This window comes from Dermacentor variabilis, chromosome 3 (assembly GCF_050947875.1).
Source record: "Dermacentor variabilis isolate Ectoservices chromosome 3, ASM5094787v1, whole genome shotgun sequence".
Lineage (NCBI taxonomy): Eukaryota > Metazoa > Arthropoda > Arachnida > Ixodida > Ixodidae > Dermacentor > Dermacentor variabilis.
In genome coordinates this window covers 171,682,694-171,702,637 of record NC_134570.1, presented here as the reverse complement: position 1 = coordinate 171,702,637, position 19,944 = coordinate 171,682,694, and the positions used below count along the sequence as shown (strand labels likewise).

General features: G+C 44.6%; 1 protein-coding gene across 1 annotated transcript in view; it reads right to left on the bottom strand.

Moving 5' to 3' along the window:
• Window positions 1-19,600, bottom strand: part of LOC142574324 (uncharacterized) — a 30,784-nt gene extending 11,184 nt beyond the window's left edge. Inside the window, exons 1-5 of the mRNA XM_075683438.1 lie at window positions 19,472-19,600; window positions 15,299-15,383; window positions 14,755-14,901; window positions 6,232-6,444; window positions 5,454-5,628 (exon numbers count right to left, since the gene is read on the bottom strand). Coding sequence (XP_075539553.1) covers window positions 5,454-5,628; window positions 6,232-6,444; window positions 14,755-14,901; window positions 15,299-15,383; window positions 19,472-19,479 — 628 coding nt within the window. The 5' untranslated portion in view covers window positions 19,480-19,600. The remainder of the gene's footprint in view (window positions 1-5,453; window positions 5,629-6,231; window positions 6,445-14,754; window positions 14,902-15,298; window positions 15,384-19,471) is intronic.
• Between the last annotated feature and the right edge of the window lie 344 nt (window positions 19,601-19,944).

Here is a 19,944-nt window from a genome sequence, read left to right as displayed (position 1 = left end):
CCTGTCTTATCTGATTTCATCGCGTGACGCGAATGGTGTAGAACTTTGTGGAAGGCACGCGGGTCTGAACGATTAGTCTGGAACATTCGATGACTGCAGTATAAAAGCCGACGCGCTTGACCCGCTGATCAGATTTTCGACGCTCGCCGACTGTGTTCGCCGCTATCGTTGTGCTTTAAGCGTACCCTATTTTGTGGGCACAGGTTCGCCCAATAAAAGCTAGTTTTGTCTTTCACAGTACTGCTACTGTGTTATTCAGCGTCACCACCACGTGACAATATAAACTTTGTACGGGACTCGTTCTGAAAGCTCCTGTGGCTAAACGGATACCTAGATGGTGAACAGAGTCTAGCATCTTTAGCGCACTCGGGGCGGCAGAGTGATAGATTACAGCACCATAATGTAATCGTGAACGGATCAGGCTCTTATAGAGATTAATTAGGCACTTCCTGTCACTACCCCACGAAGTATGGGATAGAAGTTTCATTAGGTTCATTGTTTTCAGACATTTTTCTTTAATATGTTTAATGTGGGGTACGAAAGTGAGTATAACAGTATAACACCTAGAAATATGTGCTCTTTGTTTACGGGCATTTGTTGTCCACATAGTTCTAAGCAAGGATCTGGGATCATTCCTCTCTTTCTTGTAAAAAGAACGCAAGAGCTTTTGTTAGCATTGATCTTAAATCCATGCTTGTCTGCCCACATTGAGACTTTGTTCAGGCCATGCTGTACCTGCCTCTCGCAGACTGCGAGGTTACAAGATTTGAAAGCTATTTGTATGTCGTCCACGTAGACAGAATAAAAGATTGCTGGTGGTAATGAAGCGCGAAGCGTGTTCATCTTCACGATGAAACGTGTGCAGCTGAGCACGCCTCCTTGGGGTACACCCGTTTCTTGCATAAAAGGTCGTGAAAGTACATTGCCGACTTTTACCCGGAAGGTACGCCTGGACAGATAACTTTCTATTAGGTTAAGCATATTTCCATGGATACCCATTTCTAACAAGTCTCTTAGGATTCCGTAATGCCACGCTGTATCATAGGCCTTTTCCATATCGAGAAATATCGATAGGAAGAACTGTTTATGTATAAATGCGTCCCGGATATTTGCTTCAACACGTACGAGATGATCGGTTGTGGAGCGCCCTTCTCGGAAGCCGCACTGATAAGGATCAAGCATTTTGATCTGTTCAAGGAAATGAATGAGTCGCCGATTTAACATTTTTTCAAACACCTTACAAATGCAATTTGTGAGGGTTATCGGGCGGTAGCTTGCTACTGAGGAAGGGTCTTTGCCTTGATTCAAAACAGGGACCACAATGGCTTCCTTCCATGCGGTTGGAAGGTACCCTGCATCCCAGATGGTGTTGAAAAGTGTGAATAGTGTAACTTGCGTATCATTGTGTAAGTTTTTGAGCATTTCATACATGACTCTATCAGATCCTGGTGCGGAGCTCTTGCATGCGCTCAGGGCAGCTCTCAATCCGGCAATACTAAAAGGACGGTTGTAAGGCTCATTCTCTCGACATTTTCTTGTTAATGGCTTCCGTTCGTCTATTTGTTTATATTTCAGGAAAGATTGCGAATGATTTGAACTTGATACGCTCTCAAAGTGCTCCCAAAGTGAGTCTGCCTGAACTTGCAGTGTATCGCTCTGTGTATTTACCAGAGGGAGTGAATATGTTTGTCGCCCTCTAATTCTATTGACCTTGTTCCATACTTTGGCCTCATCTGTATAAGAGTTTATACTCGATAAAAACTTCTTCCAACTTTCTCTTCTAGCCTGTCGGCGGGTTCTCCTGCCTTGGGACTTTACTTTCTTAAAGTTGACTAGATTCTCTGCAGTGGGCGAAGCGCGTAGCAAACCCCACGCTTTGTTTTGATTCCTACGTGCGACTCTACATTCATCGTTCCACCACGGGACATGCCGTTTGCATGCCCAGCCACTTACTTCACGTATGCATTTAGATGCGGCATCTATAATGAAGGCTGTAAAGTAATCCACAGCAGCATCAATTTCTGACGAGGACATGTCATCCCATGATATGCTAGTTAAGGTTCGGAATTTCTCCCAGTCTGCTGTGTCAATCTTCCACCTAGGAGACTGTGGTGGATATTCGTTTTGTTTAAGTGTTCTTAATAGTATGGGGAAGTGGTCGCTTCCGTAGGGATTGTTCGTAACTTCCCATTCGAGTTCAGGCAGTATGGACGGGGAAACTATGCTCAGATCAATTGAAGAAAATGGTTTGCAAGACAGTAATATGTGGGTTTCTTCTTATTCAGAAGGCACGCACCAGAAGAAAAAAGGAACTGTTCAACAAGACGACCTCGCGCATCTATACGAGAGTCGCCCCACAGGGAGCTGTGCGCGTTGAAATCGCCAAGAACAACATAAGGTTCTGGCAATTCGTCTATAAATGACTGAAATTCATGTTTGTTTAATTTGTAGTGTGTATATTTAGAAGAACAGCTCGAACCGCCACTGCTTCAAGGGGCGTTTGTAGTTGTAAACGCTGACAGGAAATGCTTTTATGAATAAAAATGGCAACACCGCCTGATGATACGATAGCATCATCGCGATCTTTGCGAAACTTGACATACGGTCGGAGAAAGTTTGTGTGTTGTGGTTTTAAGTGTGTTTCCTGTAGGCACAGCACTTTTGGATTGTGTTTTTGGATAAGTTCTTGTACGTCATCAAGGTTCCTAAGAAGACCTCTGACGTTCCATTGGATTATTTGTGTATCCATATTGGAAGTAAATAAGTGCTGTGTGTATGGAAATGGAGGTGATGCCTCAGGTTACACAGCTCTTTCGAGGCCCTGTAACGGGAGTTCTGCCCTTTTTGGAACGTTCGAGGGAGCCTCGCCGCTCCTTAGGCGCTTGGCGCGCCGTGGGGATACGTGTAGTGTCCATTGCCTCTTGTGAGGCGCCGGACACGTGCTCTTGTGAGCGAGAAGTTACCAGGGAAGGTCCCGCCTTGGAGGGCAAGACCCCTGCGACCACCAGCCCGGAGGTCGATGGGGCTCCCTGGGGAATTTGGCTGCGCCGGCTGTTGCCAGCGCTGGAAGGGGCCAGGGAGGTTGGGGCAGCCTCGGCTGCGCCCACCTTCGGGGTTGATGGTCCCTTCTGCTCGGTTGGTGGGGCAGATGGCGTAACTGCCGACTCACTTCTTGTGGGTCGGACAGCCGCCGGAGGCCGTTGTGACGCTGCCCCCTGACGCGCCACATCGGCAAAGCTTTTCTTTGCCAGGTTTGCTACCCGCCTTCGTGCCTCTTTGCACGATATATTCTCTTTTACTTTTATGCTTACAATTTCTTTTTCCTTCTTCCAGGAGGGGCACGACCGCGAGTACGCGGCGTGATCCCCGTCACAGTTTACACAGTGGAGAGAGTTCTTACAAACTTCAGTGGCGTGTTCAAGGGCACTGCATTTCGCACATGTTTGGCGGCCCCGGCAGCTCTGCGAACTGTGGCCGAAATGCTGGCATTTCAAACATCTTAGGGGATTCGGCACATATGGTCTGACACGGAGCTTGATGTACCCGGCCTCTACAGTCTCGGGCAGAATACTTGAACCGAATGTGAGTATTATGTGCTTGGTCGCAATTTCTTTGCCATCCCGCTTCAGCTTAATTCTCTTGACATTGACAACATTCTGCTCACTGAAGCCCTCCAGGAGTTCAGCCTCTGTCAGCTGGAGCAGATCATCATCCGAGACAACGCCGCAGGTGGTGTTCAGAGTACGGTGTGGAATTACTGTCAAGGGAACATCCCCAAATGACACTATACTGGGCAATTTTTCATATTGTTTCTGATCATGCAGTTCTAAAAGGAGATCACCACTTGCCATCCTTGTCGCCTTGTAAACTGGACCAAGGGCCTCAGTTAAAGACTTTGATACTAGAAATGGGGAAATTGCACGCACTTGTGTGTCTGACTTTTTCGAGTGAATCACATGAAATAGTGGGAAGTTGGGTCTTTCACGACCAAAGAACTTGAACACATCTTCGGTGCGCCCTCTTTTGTGCGGGCGATCAAGGAGGGGAGGGAAGGAACTAGCCATAGAATAATGTAATTTTGGCAATAACGCCAACCACCCACCGTGGAGCCCTACAAGGGGACGTCACAGGGACTGTAAAAACAGGTCCTGCAAACGCCAGCTGTACGTTATCACTATAACCAAATATGAGATAACCTAGGTTGGTTATTCAGACAAGGTTAACCCTTGCTGCCTGGAAAAATTGGAAGTAAACGGAAGCTAGGAGAAGACAGGAAAGGTGGAAAGTGAGAGAAAGACGAAGGCTGGATGGAGAGAGAGACAGGAAAAGGCAACTACCGATTTCCCCCGGGTGGGTCAGTCAGGGGGTGCCGTCTAAGTGAAGCAGAGTTCAAAGAGGTGTGTTGCCTCCGCCGGGGGGCCTTAAAGGTCGGAACACCCGGCATCGGCTCAACCCCCAGGATCCCCCTTTCCCCGGACACGGCTAAGCCGCGCAAGGCTACACGCGGGAGGGTCCAACCCACGTGTGCTCGGGTACGTGGTGTCGCAACACACTAAACGCCTGCTGACGCAGACGCCCCTGCGGGGTTTCAAAAAAAATAATTATAATTTTATTATTAATTTCAAATTATCTTTAGCATACAGTATGGCAAAAGGCAGAACGGAAGAAAAATTATGGTAGCTGAAAAGCAACGAAGTTTATGGAAAAGGTTTCTGAACGCAACTTCTATTGCTTTCTTTTTTACTGAGCCAAAAAAAAACAATGAAAATTCTAAAATGCATTCAATTGTGATGTCATATGAAAGAAGGATGCAAAATACAATTTGTTATTGCACCTAGTCTCAGACCTGAATAAACAATATGTACCTCCAACCAACTTTTGCTTCTTTGCAGAAATGTCAAAGAGCACTCATGTAAGCAAAACATTTTCTGTAACAAAAATACTTTGGTGAAAGCTTATTCACACAATAGCCATCTAGCCCTTTTTTTTTCAAGAAAATCAATGATGGTCACGTTTTGTGTCTGGGGCGTTTTGCATGAAATGACCCTATACAAATGTGCACAGAGGCGTCGGGGAAAGCAGGGCAAGTCGGCTGCCTGTTCTACCACCACATCAGCCGCTGCGCATGTTCTCTGTCATGGTTTGTAAATGCTCCTTGACATTGCATGGCAATGAAATCTTGTTAAAAGTTAGTGCTTTGTGCTGTCTTGTCTATCCCAGTCATTCTCTTTGCACGCGTAATGCGAAACGTGGGATCCTTCTTCACTTACATCAAGTTGTTTTTTCATCAACTTTCATTGGCATTAATTTAACATTTCTTTAATTCAATTAGTAAGTACAAATAATTTCCCCTACGTTGTCCTTTGTGTCATTGTTTGTTGGCTTCTCATGATACAAGTGTTTTCATGTGGCGCAACAAGAAGTTAATGTACCTTTGCTGAAAGTAAACATACCGTTCTGCTCCGGCTGGGGGACGCCATCTTTCATTTTCTCCAGCCCTATAAGAAAACCTTCAAGGTGGCGTTTCTTCTGCGCACTTTGAAGAATTTTGTGGGCTATTGGGTCAAGGACTCCTCTCAATACATCAAGCAGGGTCACATTAGTGATTGCTTTAAATTCCTGGAGGATCTAAAAAGTACAAAGTTGGAAAGCGAGAAATTAAGAGCAAGAATTCCAGGCAGCTTTATGGTGTCAGACACTACGGAAGTGCTTCAATTGCTGTGGTAACTGGTTCCTTAAGTTGACACTGGAATGGTGAATAATCTCGCAGGACTGTGATGTTTGTATATCTAGAATTGGAAAACAGCCTGGTGAATCAAATAGGATGCCACCTCCTTTATCACAAGATCTTTAACAGTGGCTCGAGAAGTAGGATAGGAATAGAAGAAAGGGTAGAATTGATGCTTTAATGCCGAGATTTACAGAAATTGGCAGAAATTGAGGTATTACAGAAAGCTCACTACATTAAATTATGTAAAAATCCATAAGCAGGAAAGAATATGCGGGCATTGACCCGAGTATACCATGAAACTACAGAAATTGAATAAGAACAGAAGAGCCGATTTGACTTCATGCAGACAGTTTTTGGTGACATGGTCAATGCAGAGTCCTTAAACACTGTGCAGCTTATAAGTTCTCAAGCAATTATCTAATTAACCATTGAAGACTGCATGCATTAGGTCGCACTAAAATGTGCATCGTGTGAGAAAAGAATGCACAACAAATGCGTACCACAGAGCCAACAGCAAGGGCCGGATATTTTTCAACAATGTCCTTGACACCTGGCGTTTCTTCTGAAATCCACTTCCTCCTCTCAGCAAATGTGCGCATCATAGCATCTAAGAGGTAAATGGTGTCTGGAGAGGCTTTCCTTGCCTCTTTCTGCATGGATTCCACATGCATGAGCAGGCTCATGTCATCTTCAGCATCGCCCATGTCATGAGCCTGGAAAGGCAAGCACGGTTATGAAATACAGGATTTTCATGTCATGTATGCAATATGTTGATGATGATGATGTGTGGTGTTTTATGGCGCAAGGGCCAGGTTTGACCAAAGAGCGCCATGACATGTGGTAATGTTGACGATGTATTGTGGATGACATGCACAATGAACTCATCATGGTAGATGTGATATGGCTGTAAAAGGGCCTAAAAAACTTACGCTGTAAGTGGAGTGGAATATATAGATGGTAAAATAATGACGGTGACTAGGATGTGATGTGGGCTATTGCAATGGGCTTTCGTTAAAAGATGATGTAATAAAACCATAACACTGACTCCAGAGCTTAAAGAGAGCCCTTGAATGCAGGGCTGTTAGTCGCGTGCTTAAAAGTTGCCTGGCCAAATGATTTTCAGGGTGTCCGTTGTGGCTAAAAACTCTAAGACTGTTTGCAGATTAAAAAGAGGTTCATCGCTAAGAAAAAATGCAGGGTGAAGGGGTAAATTCTCGCGATATGCAGCAGGGAAATACTTTTTCCTCTCTGTTTCTATTTCAGGGCACTGAATAAGAGCATGGAGGACAGTGAGATTATTGCCGCACTTAACACAGGTTGGAGGATCGCCCCCAGTCAAGAGATGAGAGTGGGTGCCGTATGTGTGGCCTATCCTTAATCGGCAAAGAAGTACCTCCTTGTATCTTGCTATTTTCCCATTTATCCAGTTCCCCAGTTTTGGTTTTATTATGTGAAGCTTATTCATTGCTTGTTTATCCCATTCGCCTTGCCAATGATCCCGCAATTTACTGCGTAGAAAAGGCTTTAGGTCTGTGGCAGGGATGGGGATATTTGAATCTGCATCGCTAAAAGTTACTGACCCAGCGCTTTCGTCAGCAGCTTCGTTGCCTTTTATACCTTTGTGACCAGGTACCCAGCATATCACTGTCACTTGATTGCACATATATAGGGAGCACAACAGACTGTACAGCTCACTAAAAACTGAGTTTTTATATTTTCTTGGTCTAAGTAGGGCTCTGACTACACTTAATGAGTCTGTAAATACAATAGCCCTAGCAAGTTTTGTGAGCTTTATGTTTTGAGCAGCCGAGAGTATAGCGTAGGCTTCAGCTGTAAATATACTTGTGTGTGGATTTAGTGCTCCAGATACTGAAAATGAAGGTCCCAGAGCTGCATAGGAAACTCCTTTAGAGGACTTGGAAGCGTCTGTATAATATTCTGTACAGGAGTACTTCTCCTGAAGTTCACGAAAATGGAATTGTATATGTGCTTCTGGTGCCCTCTTAGATATTTCTACAAAAGAGACGTCGCATTCAATGGTCTGCCATTCCCATGGTGGGAGCAGGCGAGTGGGTGCCATTAGGACATTCTCTGGGACAAAGACGCCTGTTTCTTCTGCCAGTGTTGTCAAACGAAGGCTCAACGGAGGTGTAATAGCTGGGCGGTTACGAAATAATCTGGCTGTAGAAACTTCATGAATAGATGAGTGAGATGGATGCTGAACATCTGATTTGACCTTGAGAGCATAGGAAAAAGTTAAATATGTCCTTTGGAGATGTAATGACCATTCATTACACTCCACATACAGGCTTTCTACGGGACTTGTCCTAAAAGCGCCTGTAGCCAGGCGTATACCCATGTGGTGAATGGGATCTAGCATCTTTAAAGCACTAGGCGCAGCAGAGTTATATACTATTGCTCCATAGTCGAGGCGGGACCGTATAAGGCTTTTGTAGAGGCTCAAAAGGCACCTCCGGTCACTTCCCCAAGATGTGCGGGATAAGAGCTTTAGTAAATTCATTGTCTTCAGACATCTCGCTCTCAGATACCTAAGGTGAGGGACAAATGTTAGTTTCGTGTCTAAGATGATTCCTAAAAATTTATGTTCGTGGCTGACAGGTAGCCGTTGCCCATTAAGATAGATAGCAGGATCAGGTAATATACCTCTCTTTTTAGAAAATAGAAGGCATGTGCTTTTTTGGGGGTTTAACTTGAAACCATTCTCGTCAGCCCACTTAGATATCTTGTTTATACCAAGCTGTATATGTCGCTCACAGATAGAAATATTGCATGATTTAAATCCTATCTGTACGTCATCCACATACACTGAATAAAACATTGTTCGTGGTATGACGCTGTAGAGGGAATTCATTTTTACGATGAAGAGCGTGCAGCTCAGTACACCTCCTTGTGGCACACCTGTTTCCTGCTTAAATTGACGAGATAGCACTTTACCAACCCTCACACGGAACGTACGATTAGAGATGTAGCTTTGGATCAGATTCAAGAGATTGCCTCTGACACCCATACAAGCCAGATCACGAAGAATTCCATAACGCCAGGTTGTGTCGTATGCCTTTTCCATATCTAAAAATACGGCTAATAGAAACTGCTTGTGCACGAAGGCATCTCTGATATTCGCCTCCATACGGACAAGGTGATCTGTTGTACATCTACCCTCCCTAAAACCACACTGCAAGGGGTCTAGTATTTTGTTGCTCTCAAGATAATGAATTAGGCGTCTGTTTACCATTTTCTCAAAGAGTTTGCATAGGCAGCTTGTCAGGGCTATAGGCCTGTAGCTGCAGACCAAAGTTGGATCCTTGCCCTCTTTGAGAACAGGAATGACGACTGCTTGCTTCCAGGCAGATGGAATGTAACTGGCAGAGAATATGGAATTAAAGAGTGCTAGTAGTGTTTTGTGTGTTTCGGCGTTTAGGTGTTCTATCATCTCATAAACTATTCGATCGCCTCCAGGAGCTGATTTATTGCAACAGTCCAATGCTGCCTGCAATTCGACCATGTTAAATGGCCGGTTGTAAGGTTCATTTTTATTTCCTTTCCGGTTCAAAGGCTGGCGTTCCGCTTGTCGCTGATATCTTAGAAATGTATCTGAGTAATGGGATGAGCTCGAGATGTACTGGAAATGTGCCCCTAGCGAATCAGCTTGGTCCTCAATAGTGTCTGCTTGTGTGTTTACTAAAGGTAGAGGGTGAGTTTCACGGCCTTTTATTTTGTTGACCCTGTTCCAGGCTTTCCGTTCGTCTGTATATGAACTGATGCTACTGATGTATTTTTGCCAACTTTCCCGTTTGGCCCGGCGGCGCGTTCTTCTACCTAGTGACTTTATTTTCTTGAAATTGATAAGATTCTCGGCAGTTGGAGATTCGCGAAGGTGACTCCAAGCCTTATTTTGATTTTTACGAGCTTCTTTGCACTCCGCATTCCACCAGGGAACACGTCGCCTAGTGGATGATCCATTTGATTCGGGGATACACAGTGACGCCGCATCAACTATAAATGCTGTCAGATATGCCACGGCGTCATCAATAGAAAGTGCAGAGATGTCTTCCCAGGTCATGCGGGTAAGTTCTTTATAATGTTTCCAGTCGGCTGACTCGACTATCCAGTGGGGGATGCATGGGGAGCATTGATCATGTTTTGTTGAATTTATGATAATTGGAAAATGGTCGCTCCCATATGGGTTTTTAAGCACGTTCCACTCTAGATATGGAACCAGTGTACCAGATGCAAGGCTCAAATCGAGCGATGAAAATGTTTTGTTTGCCACGCTATAGAATGTAGGCTCTTTATTATTTAGCAAACATGCACCTGTAGTGAAGAGGAGGCTTTCTACTAGGCGTCCCCTGGCATCACAACGACAACCTCCCCAAAGGGTGTGGTGTGCATTGAAATCTCCGACGACAATATAAGGTTCGACCAGTTCATTAATAAAGCTTTGGAATTCTGTTTTTGAAAGATGGCGATTCGGAGGGATGTATACTGAGGAAATCGTTACTAATTTATTAAACAGTATCGCACGAACTGCAACTGCCTCTAGGGGTGTTTTAAGTTGTAATTGTCGGCAAGCGACACCCTTATCTACAATTATTGCCACACCGCCAGACGAGGCAAAAGCGTCGTTGCGGTCTTTTCGGTATATGGCATACTGCCGGAGAAAGTTCGTGTGTGAAGGATTAAGATGTGTTTCTTGGACACACAGCATCTTTGGATTATACTTATTTAAGAGTTCCTTAATGTCGTCCAGGTTGTGGAGTAAACCCCTGACGTTCCATTGTATTATCTGCGTATCCATAATGTATGTGTTTTGTGCTGTGTGTCTAAGAAATGTAGATTATATAAGCTCACGAGACCTTTTCAGGCCCCTTGATACGAGCTCGCTCTTTCTTCCCAGCGCGCTCGAGGGAGCTGCGCCGTTCCTTGGGCGTCTGAGACGCCGGATTTGTGCTTGTATCCATCACCTCGTCTGAGGTGGTGGATACTGCCCGCGGAGCAGGCACTTTCGCGAGAGTGGTGGGCCGATCTGTACGAGCAGTGGCCCTGGGTACAACAGGCCCGGAGACCTGCTGGCCCTCATTTGCGGGAGACGGAACAGCGTTGGCTGTTCCAGTCAGGGGGGCGGATGGCGTGACCGCCGTCACTCTCCGAGTGACTTGGGCGGCCGCCGAACGATGTGGCGTTGCCCCCCGGCGTGCCACATCGGTGTAAGAAGGACTGGTCTGATTGTTGGAATGGAAACGCTTGCGTGCCTCTGGGAAAGTCAGATTTAGTTTTACCTTGAGTTCTATTATTTGTTTTTCTTTTTTCCACGAAGGGCAGGATCGCGAGTAAGCTGGGTGGTCTCCTTCACAGTTGGCACAGTGGGTTGCTGAACTGCAAACGTCAGAAGAGTGTTCGATGGAGCTACACTTGGCACAAGTAGCACGCCCTCTGCAGGTTTGGGACCCGTGGCCAAAACGTTGACACTTAAAACATCGACGTGGGTTTGGAATGTATGGCCTGACACGTAGCTTGCAGTAACCGGTCTCGATTGATTCAGGAAGAATGCTGGTTCCAAAAGTTATGATAATATGCCTAGTTGGTATTTCTTTGTCATCTCGTCTTATTTTAATCCTTTGCACCTTGACAACGTTCTGTTCTTGCCATCCTTCTAGTAATTCACTTTCACTAAGTTCCAGAAGGTCATCTTCCGAGATGACCCCGCGCACTGTATTCATTGTCCTGTGTGGGCCTACTGAGACGGGAATGTCCCCAAACGCTACAAGTTTTGAGAGTCTGTCGTACTGTGGCTTGTCGCGAACTTCGAGAAGAAGGTCACCGCTTCCCATCTTTGTTACTTTGTATCCTGGGCCTATTGCTTCAGTGAGGGATTTCGCTACCAGAAAAGGTGATATCATTCGGACTGTCTTAGTTTCGTGTTGGCTGTGAACGACGTGGTATTTCGGGAAGGACTCTTTTGGTTGCATAAAAAAGCTGAAAGGTTCATCGGTGCGCCCCCTCTTCAGGGAGCGATCAGGTAATAGGGGAAAAGCTTCAGCCATAAAAATTGGAAAATTCGGCGGCGATGGTGGCCACCCACCACCGAGCCCAACAAGGGGACGCTACAAGGTCGGGAAAATACCTGCAGACGCCAGCCATGCATCGCCGCTATAACCTAATATACGATACCCAAGGTTGGATAACTACACCAGGTTAACCCTCGCCACCTGGAAGTCTGGAAGTAATAAGAAGCGAAGAGAAGACAGGAAAGATTTAAAGTAAGAGAGAAAGACGAAGATTGAAGAGAAGGACAGGAAAAGGTGACTGCCGATTTCCTCCAGGTGGGTCAGCCTGGAGGTGCCGTCTATGTGAAGCCGAGGCCGAAGAGGTGTGTTGCCTCCACCGGGGGGCCTTAAAGGTCCAAACACCCAGCATCGGCTCAACCTCCAGGATCCCCTTTTCCGCAGACACGGCTAAGCCGCGCACGGCTACGCGCGGGAGGGTCCAACCCTCGTGTGCTCGGGTACGTGGTGTCGCAACACACCAAACGCCTGCTGACGCAGACGCCCCTGCGGGGGTATGCAATATGTTGCACCCCGCACACAAAAAGAATGGCATGGCTGCAAAGAACAAGGCCTAAACTACAATCTATTTTCATAATAAAGCTTTGTAGTCTGGAAAACAAAAATACAGTTGAACCAGGCTATATGGAACTCGCAAAAAAAAACACCTATCAGTTCGATATAGAGCGTAATTCAATATAAGCCCGCTAAATCATTGGATGTCATAAAAGTGCATAACATTTGTAAAATCACTTTAGTGGTGAACCTAGCTTAGTTTCGCATGAAACAGTCCTGCATTTTCTTCCGCTTGAGCAATTTCGCTGTCTGTGACGCACGCACTTCTCCACATTGTCTAAGGAGTCGCAGTCGGAGCAGCTGAGGCCGCAACCTTCCGCATTCCCGCAGAAGCACCAGACTAGTGCAAGCGCACCAATAATTTCGGAGGATGTGGGCAAAGGACCGTCGTTGCTTTCCTCATTGTGCCCACTTTCACTTGTGCTCGGTACAATGTCGGCAATGTAGTCTTCGTTTTCGGGCTCTCCCGTGGTCGCGACACCATTATTTGCACTCACAAACTTATCCACCGTTGATTTGTCAACAGCTTCCAAAAATTCTGGCAGCTGACTCCAAACTTCGGCAACGGCTTCGTCGCATTTATCAGAATTTACAGTCATCACCAAGCACGCAGAAGCCGTGCCGGCACGGCTGAAGCAATTTTGAACAAACCAATTGTACACGGCCGTGCGTACGCGTCGGGCACCACGGGCATCGGGTTGTGAGTTTGGCCCCTTTAGCCCTAATCTCCCCCTTATTCTTCCGAGATCATGCCGAGAGTGCTCCTCGAAATGTTGCATGCTGCGGGGACGTCCCACTTCTCACCGCGTTCAACTCGATTTAAAATTTCGAGCTTCACGACGAAAGGCAAATTCTACCGTTTCGTCACGGCAACACTGCGGCAGAAGGCACACAAGGCGCGCACACAATTAACCAGAAAAGCAGCGAGACAACTCGCACTTCCGCCATCTTGCGCGACGACGGCACAATAGCCTCGACTGGCTGTCTGAGCAAGCGCTGCGGGAAGGCCAAGATAATTTTTTGCAGGGGGGTGGTGACTGCTCATCCAAGGCAGCGCATTCTTGGTAGGGAGAGCGGTTGGATGGAGCTGCGCCGCCGGGATTCCCCACCACCGCGAGGGAAAGCCAACTTCTGGGGGCACTTTTCTGCCGCTTGACGTTGGATATATCGGGAGTTGCAGCTATTTTTGCTCGATGTAAGCGTCATTTTTGCTATATATACTCATTGTAACTATACTGTGTCCAGAAATTGTTCAGTATATAGAATAATTCGACTTAAATGGGTTCGATATAGTCGGATTCTACTGCAAATCATAAAATTCAGCTTATAACACAAGGTTTTCATAAAACAAACATATTTCTTGCATTACATCCAGATACTAACGTGTGAAGATATCTTAAGAAGAAAATGTAGCCTTTAAGCAATTAACAATGGTCAAACAAAGAATGTTACCGAGATTGACAAGGGGACTCGTCTGCCTCAAAACAACAACTGGTCTGCTTAGCAGTGAATTTATATAAGCAAAGGTAACTTTCCTAGAGAGGCCATGGAGGAAGATCAGAAGAAGCTGGTGTATAGAGTACGGTGAAGGAAGTCAAAGTGGTCAATAAAAAAGGGGGGGAAAGGTGGTGGTGTTTAGTTCTTATAAGACGAGGACAGGTATACGGGCACTGCTGTTGGTTCTTCACTGAGTGGGGACATCAATAATGTGGAAGGACCCACACATGGAAGCACACACTGCAACATGGCTGGGGCCTATTTCCAGAAAACAGGAAATAGAACAATGTGCCATTTAGACCTTTAAAAGGAGAGTGACTTTCTCGCATGGAAGAAGATATGCTATCCCGACATTTCAAAAGCAAGCTTCTTCAAATGTCCAAATAATTGTCGTTTTTGTTTTACAAAAGAAACATCCTTGCACTTCATTGCATGTGTCATCACTTGGCCTTTTTGACACCTGCACTTATCAGAGGAACACCAATCTGGTCATTTCTTATACTAAGCAACCCAAGTTTTTTTTGTTTTAGCCCCACCCCGTAATAACTCTTATGGGCCCTTTATTATGTGCCTCCAATGTGGCTGTGGCAGATTGCTATATGAAAGCAATTATGTCCTCGATGAAGATCTCAGTCGAAATGACAGATAACCATTCAAATAATTTGTTTTTTCAGTTTACATGATTAGAAAATAACTATTCTTAATAGCTTAATTACATACTGTCAAATTTTGGTGGCACCAATCCTTCCTGCATAATACTTTGGTATTCATTAAGTAGGATATTATGGTAGATGTCTTTACAACTGTACAGCCCATTAAATGTTCAGAATAGAGTGCTACCTAAACAGCAGGACTGTCCTCAAAAGCATGAGACACTTCACTACATACAAGAGATGGCCGGGAGATTCGCTTCTGTGCGACCTCCTCAGTGTGCCTGGTTCTTTTGACAGGCAGGGAACCAGCGGCCTCATTTTGCGTCTTCAGCTTTCTCCTCTGATATTCAGCTTTAAAGCGGAGCTGCACCCGCCAGGAGGCCTGGAAATAAATTAAGCAACTATTGAAACATTTTTACACATAATAGAAGTAACAGTCAACACAATTAATTAGCAGGAAAATCGCTTTAATTGAACACAGTGAAGCACCATCATGTACATTTCAATGCGTGCTGCTGAGTGCTGTCCAGACTATTAATGACGGTGCTGCCACTTACGGCATAATGTTGCGGCCAGCGCAAAAATTGATTAGCATGTTTCCCTGCCCCTTCTATGTAACAGCCAACATTACAACTGGTGCCAGGGCATTGCCTTGCTCTGTAGTGTGCATATGACACTGAACAACAAAAAATTATATTACACGTTGTGTGCCAGCTAACGTTTGGACCTGTACACTTATTTTGCGCATTTACAGCACAGAAAATGTTACATGTGCTTACATATCCAGTTCCTGTTGAGTCAGCCAGACAGGGGAACTTTGTGATGAGCTCTCTAGCTGCTTCTTCGTATAGTTTTCCTAGGTACCTATAGGAAGTAATAAAATATATCAGAAACTAATTATAACCACACTGGCAGTTGCACATGCAGAGCCTTTTTCGAAATGTCAGTGGCCTCAACAGTTACATGCCAGAAGGTCATCCAAGGTGGCAGTACAGCACATAAGCAAGCATATTGTTACGTTTAGAAAGACCCCTCACCTCCACCAGAATGTTACGTGCAGAAAGACACAGACGGAAGAAACTATTTACGGGCTGTTTACACTGGAGCCAGAGCGCCAGGCCGACATTCGTTCGCACCAAGGGCACAGCCCCACTTCGTCGTTCTCACGGCGGCTCGTCTTTTGAGCATCTCGTGATAATATCGTAATAATATAACTGAAGAAGCCTGTTCCAAATATGTTAACCTAGCTTCTTATTTCCTTTACTTATTTATTTGTATATACTGCAGCCAAACATTTGGCTATAGCAGGAGTAGGAAGAGAAGAATGAATTTCACAGATACATTCCAACTAATAGCTGTGAAAAATTCATCTAAAGGGCATTCATGTACATTCCCAGGCAAAGCATTCCAGCACTGAATCATATGAGGGAAATAACTGCACAAAACTAAGTCTAAATGAGAACTATGCGGAAAAATAGTTCGAGCATGATATTGACGAGTATTTGAGGGGGCTGAAAATGAAATATAATGCTGAGAACAACATGGCGAACTTGCATAAATGTGCAAAAACTTCAAACAATCAAAGTGCGACATTTCTGGAGTATGATAACGTTCAGGTTAGAAAGGTTCCAAGAGGCTGAAAAATATCTATCATAACGACGACAGATAAGCCTAACAGCTTTTTTCTCTACTGATTCTAACAATTTAACGTCTTTTTTATGATGGGGATTTCATGTGATAAAAGCATACTCCAATATTGCGCTTATTAGGGTTATATAGGTTAATAGTCTAGTGTGTTTTGGCGTGGATCGAAGCGTGCACTGCAAATAATCGAGACGTCGAAGAGCTTCTTGCATGTTAGTTTAATGTGCAAAGACCAAGTCATATAGTGCAAAAAAAAGAACTCCCAAATATTTATCCCAGGAAAATCCAACCTTAAAGAGCATACAAAAATACGCTCACTAGCCTGCTGCTTCTCGGTATGAGAGACTAAAAGATATGAAACAAATGCAGTGCTAGCTAGAGGACTGCAGGAATTTGAAAGAACCAAGGAACTAGTTTTTCCTGGGTTTCTGCAGCTAGCATGGTTTTGTTTTATCTCTGACGCCCCATTGTTACTATATATTGCTAACAATAACCTCATATGTGCTGCTAAGTTTGTTTGGTCACCTTCACCCCGTCACACATGTGCAAGTCCAGAAACATGGAAGGAACTTGGAAAGCACATAAAGTGTGTCACTTGATAATTGCGCATGCACTATGCGTCACACAAGCTTTTTAAAAGGGACTACATATGTGGCTCCTGAATGAACAACCCTGCAAATACTTTCACCAGAGTATGCATTGTGCCCTTGCACAGTTATGAAGTAATGCCATGGCATTGACACTTGCATGGTATTATTAAGACTCTGGTGGGTTCCACAATAATTTAAAGTACTAGAAGCTAGCATCAAGTCTGCCCTCCACACAAAGGAAACAATGCTGTAAAAGCTGCGAAAGTAGTGCAGTCATGGAAGTTTCACTAGGCTTGTCCTGCAGGGAAGCTGTTTATCAGCACATTCTCCAGAACAACTATTTTCTTGGTATATTAAAACAACACTTCTGGCATAATCTTATGTCAAATTTCATATAGTTGTACACCTTTTCACTTTGAATAGGTGACCTTTGGCTGCAACACCTAGCGGTGCGCTGTGGTCACTTTGGTCATGATGAGGTAAATATTTTCCAACTGTGAAGCTTTTCATGTAATAGATGTGTCACATTTTTTGACACACAAGTACGAGACTTAATAGAATTGCTTGACACAGAGCATTTTTCTGTCCATAAGTCGCATCTTTGCATAAGTCACATTCCCTTCAAAATGGCAGTTTTTCGAAAAATAAGATTGTATATGAGTTGCACCGAAAACACGGAACTTATATTTTTCACTTTCCTGGTCGCAAATGCAAGCAGTGAAGAAAGTCTGCCTAGCCTTCACAGCATTGCCTCCTAGATAAACACAGTACATGTCAGTGCCATTACAGCAATTTGTGTTCTGTGCTACCGGATTTTTCAAACATGCTTCAGTCCTTTATGGTGCAAGAAATGCTTGGAAGCATAATTTGAAAAAAAGCAGGCGTGCAGACACAGACACAAGAGAAGAGAATGAGACAACACAAATGCCAAATATCAACTGAAAGCACACTCTGTGGTGGAAAAGAGACAAAACTCATTTGTGCATGCTCCAGTTCGCTAGTGCCATCTGTCAATCAGGAACACATGCAGGCCTACACCAGAGATCTTTTATGCTCTATTAGTCACTGAATAATACAACGACCTGTCTGCCCTACGTAGAAACGGCCGCAGCTGAAAGGAACGCTATATAGGTGTGGTATTCTTGCTGCATTGTTGTGGTATCGGCACCGAGGACATACCGTGGTGCTGTCTACCGTCAGCACCCGATTATGTAGAAAGTAGGATCACGTGCAGAGCATCTGCTACGGTGTCGCCCACTGCTAGCCTTTGCAACGCATGGGTGCAGAATAACGGCCTGTTGTGGAAAGTATTTTAGCCGAGAGTCTGATTCAGTTGATTTGTATGCTGTATAAGCAAATCCTGTAGTTAATTTTCATATTTCTGTGCCTTTATTATACAGCTTTGTTGTGAATTGGTACTGCAAATACATTCTGCTGGTATTGACGATAGAGCTGCTCTAGAAGGCAAACGCTCGTTAAAAAAAGAAGAAAGAAAAAAGTGGCTGGCTCTACAAAACAGTGACAAATTACGGTGTGGGAATAGATCCACACTTCACATCTGCATGAAAACGATGGCAACGCAAAATTATTGAAGGAAGTGAAACGAGCAATCCGTCCGCACCTATTTCAAGCAAAAAATAACTTTCTTTTTATACCGTGCAGGAAGTAAACACGCAGCTGTCGTTGCTACAGGTATACTTGCACGCGGTACCACAACATACTGAGTAACGGCGGTTAGCAAGGCTGACAGTTGGGCAAGTTGGTGAGTAATGATGATAATGTGTATGTGAAGCATCCAACAGAATAGGATAAAACAGAGAAAACAGCGACTGTCTTGCTCCTGATCGACAGGTGGCACTACCATACCCAAGTGTGGGTAGATAAGTTTTGTGCTACTTTCTTTTTTGCCACAGAGAGAACTTTCAGTTGATAGACTGCGTTTGTGCTTCATTCTCTTCCCTGGTGTCTGCTTTCAAATTATGAATCCATACCAACTAACTCAACTTACTGTCGTTCTAAGCTTGGTAGTATTAACAAAGTAGGTGGGGTGATGACTCACCATTGCTCATTGATTACATCACATGTTATGATTTGTACTATATTAAAGGATTGCTACATTGTTGCCTTCTGTCTTTATGTGGGGTAGTGTGGCTTATCGGGGTGTTCAAACGCAGCTTTTATCCAATAATCTTTTGTTATGTACGTACACCAATGTATGTACCAATCAAGTGAAAAATAAGTCAACTAGCCCCTTACAGACTAATATTGCTCGAAATCCTGTACTCGAAGCATGGACAAGGAAAAAACGATGTATGCGGTGTAGACATTGAGTCAACTAGCCCCTTACAGACTTGTATTGCTCGAAATCCTGTACTCGAAGCATGGACAAGGAAAAAACGATGTATGTGGTGTAGACATTGACTGCTGCTGTTTCACTAAGGTGGGCGATACCTGTCCACAAAAATGTTCCAAGATTTTAATGCGAGGAAGCTACTACCTCAACTGCTGAATCTTCTTTCTATACCCACAACTGAAAAACAGTCTTCTTATAGCTTTTACAGGAGAACAAGAGCCACAATGGCAGCTCAATAAACGTGTCACAGTAGCACATCACACACATAACCATGCAGGATGAAGTGCAAGCATGAAATCTCACAGCAATGACATGCCCATAAAGTAAAAGGAGTGACACAGCAGAGGGATCAGAAAATTGATCACCTTGTCATTGATCCCAAAGATCCTCCTTGTCATACAGCAGCGAAGAGTGCACCCCACCTCTGTCCAGAGGAAGGGCCACATAACTGCTGCGCCTGCTCAAGGCAAAAGTGGTAGCAAAGGAAAGGAAGAGAAGGCAAAGGTTATTGACTGTAAAGATAATGCATGTAACAAAAGATGGCTGCCAGATATTTTCTTCCTTTTTATAGGATGTAAAGAGGTGGCATAAGTGATCTAAACCAGGGTGTCGAACCAAACCCGTACCCGAATTGGAAGTTCGGCCAGAACTGAACCTGAACCAATATTCTCAAATGTGCCTGAACCTGACAGAAACCTTAGCAAAAAAGAAATTATATATATTGTAATGGAGTGTTTGAACAGTTCAGTTGGTAGCGCCTGTTCGTAATCGAGAAGGAAGGTCACGCAGAGCAGGAACAGCTGGTTGCCCGAACGGCTCACGCTCGCGCTAAGCACTG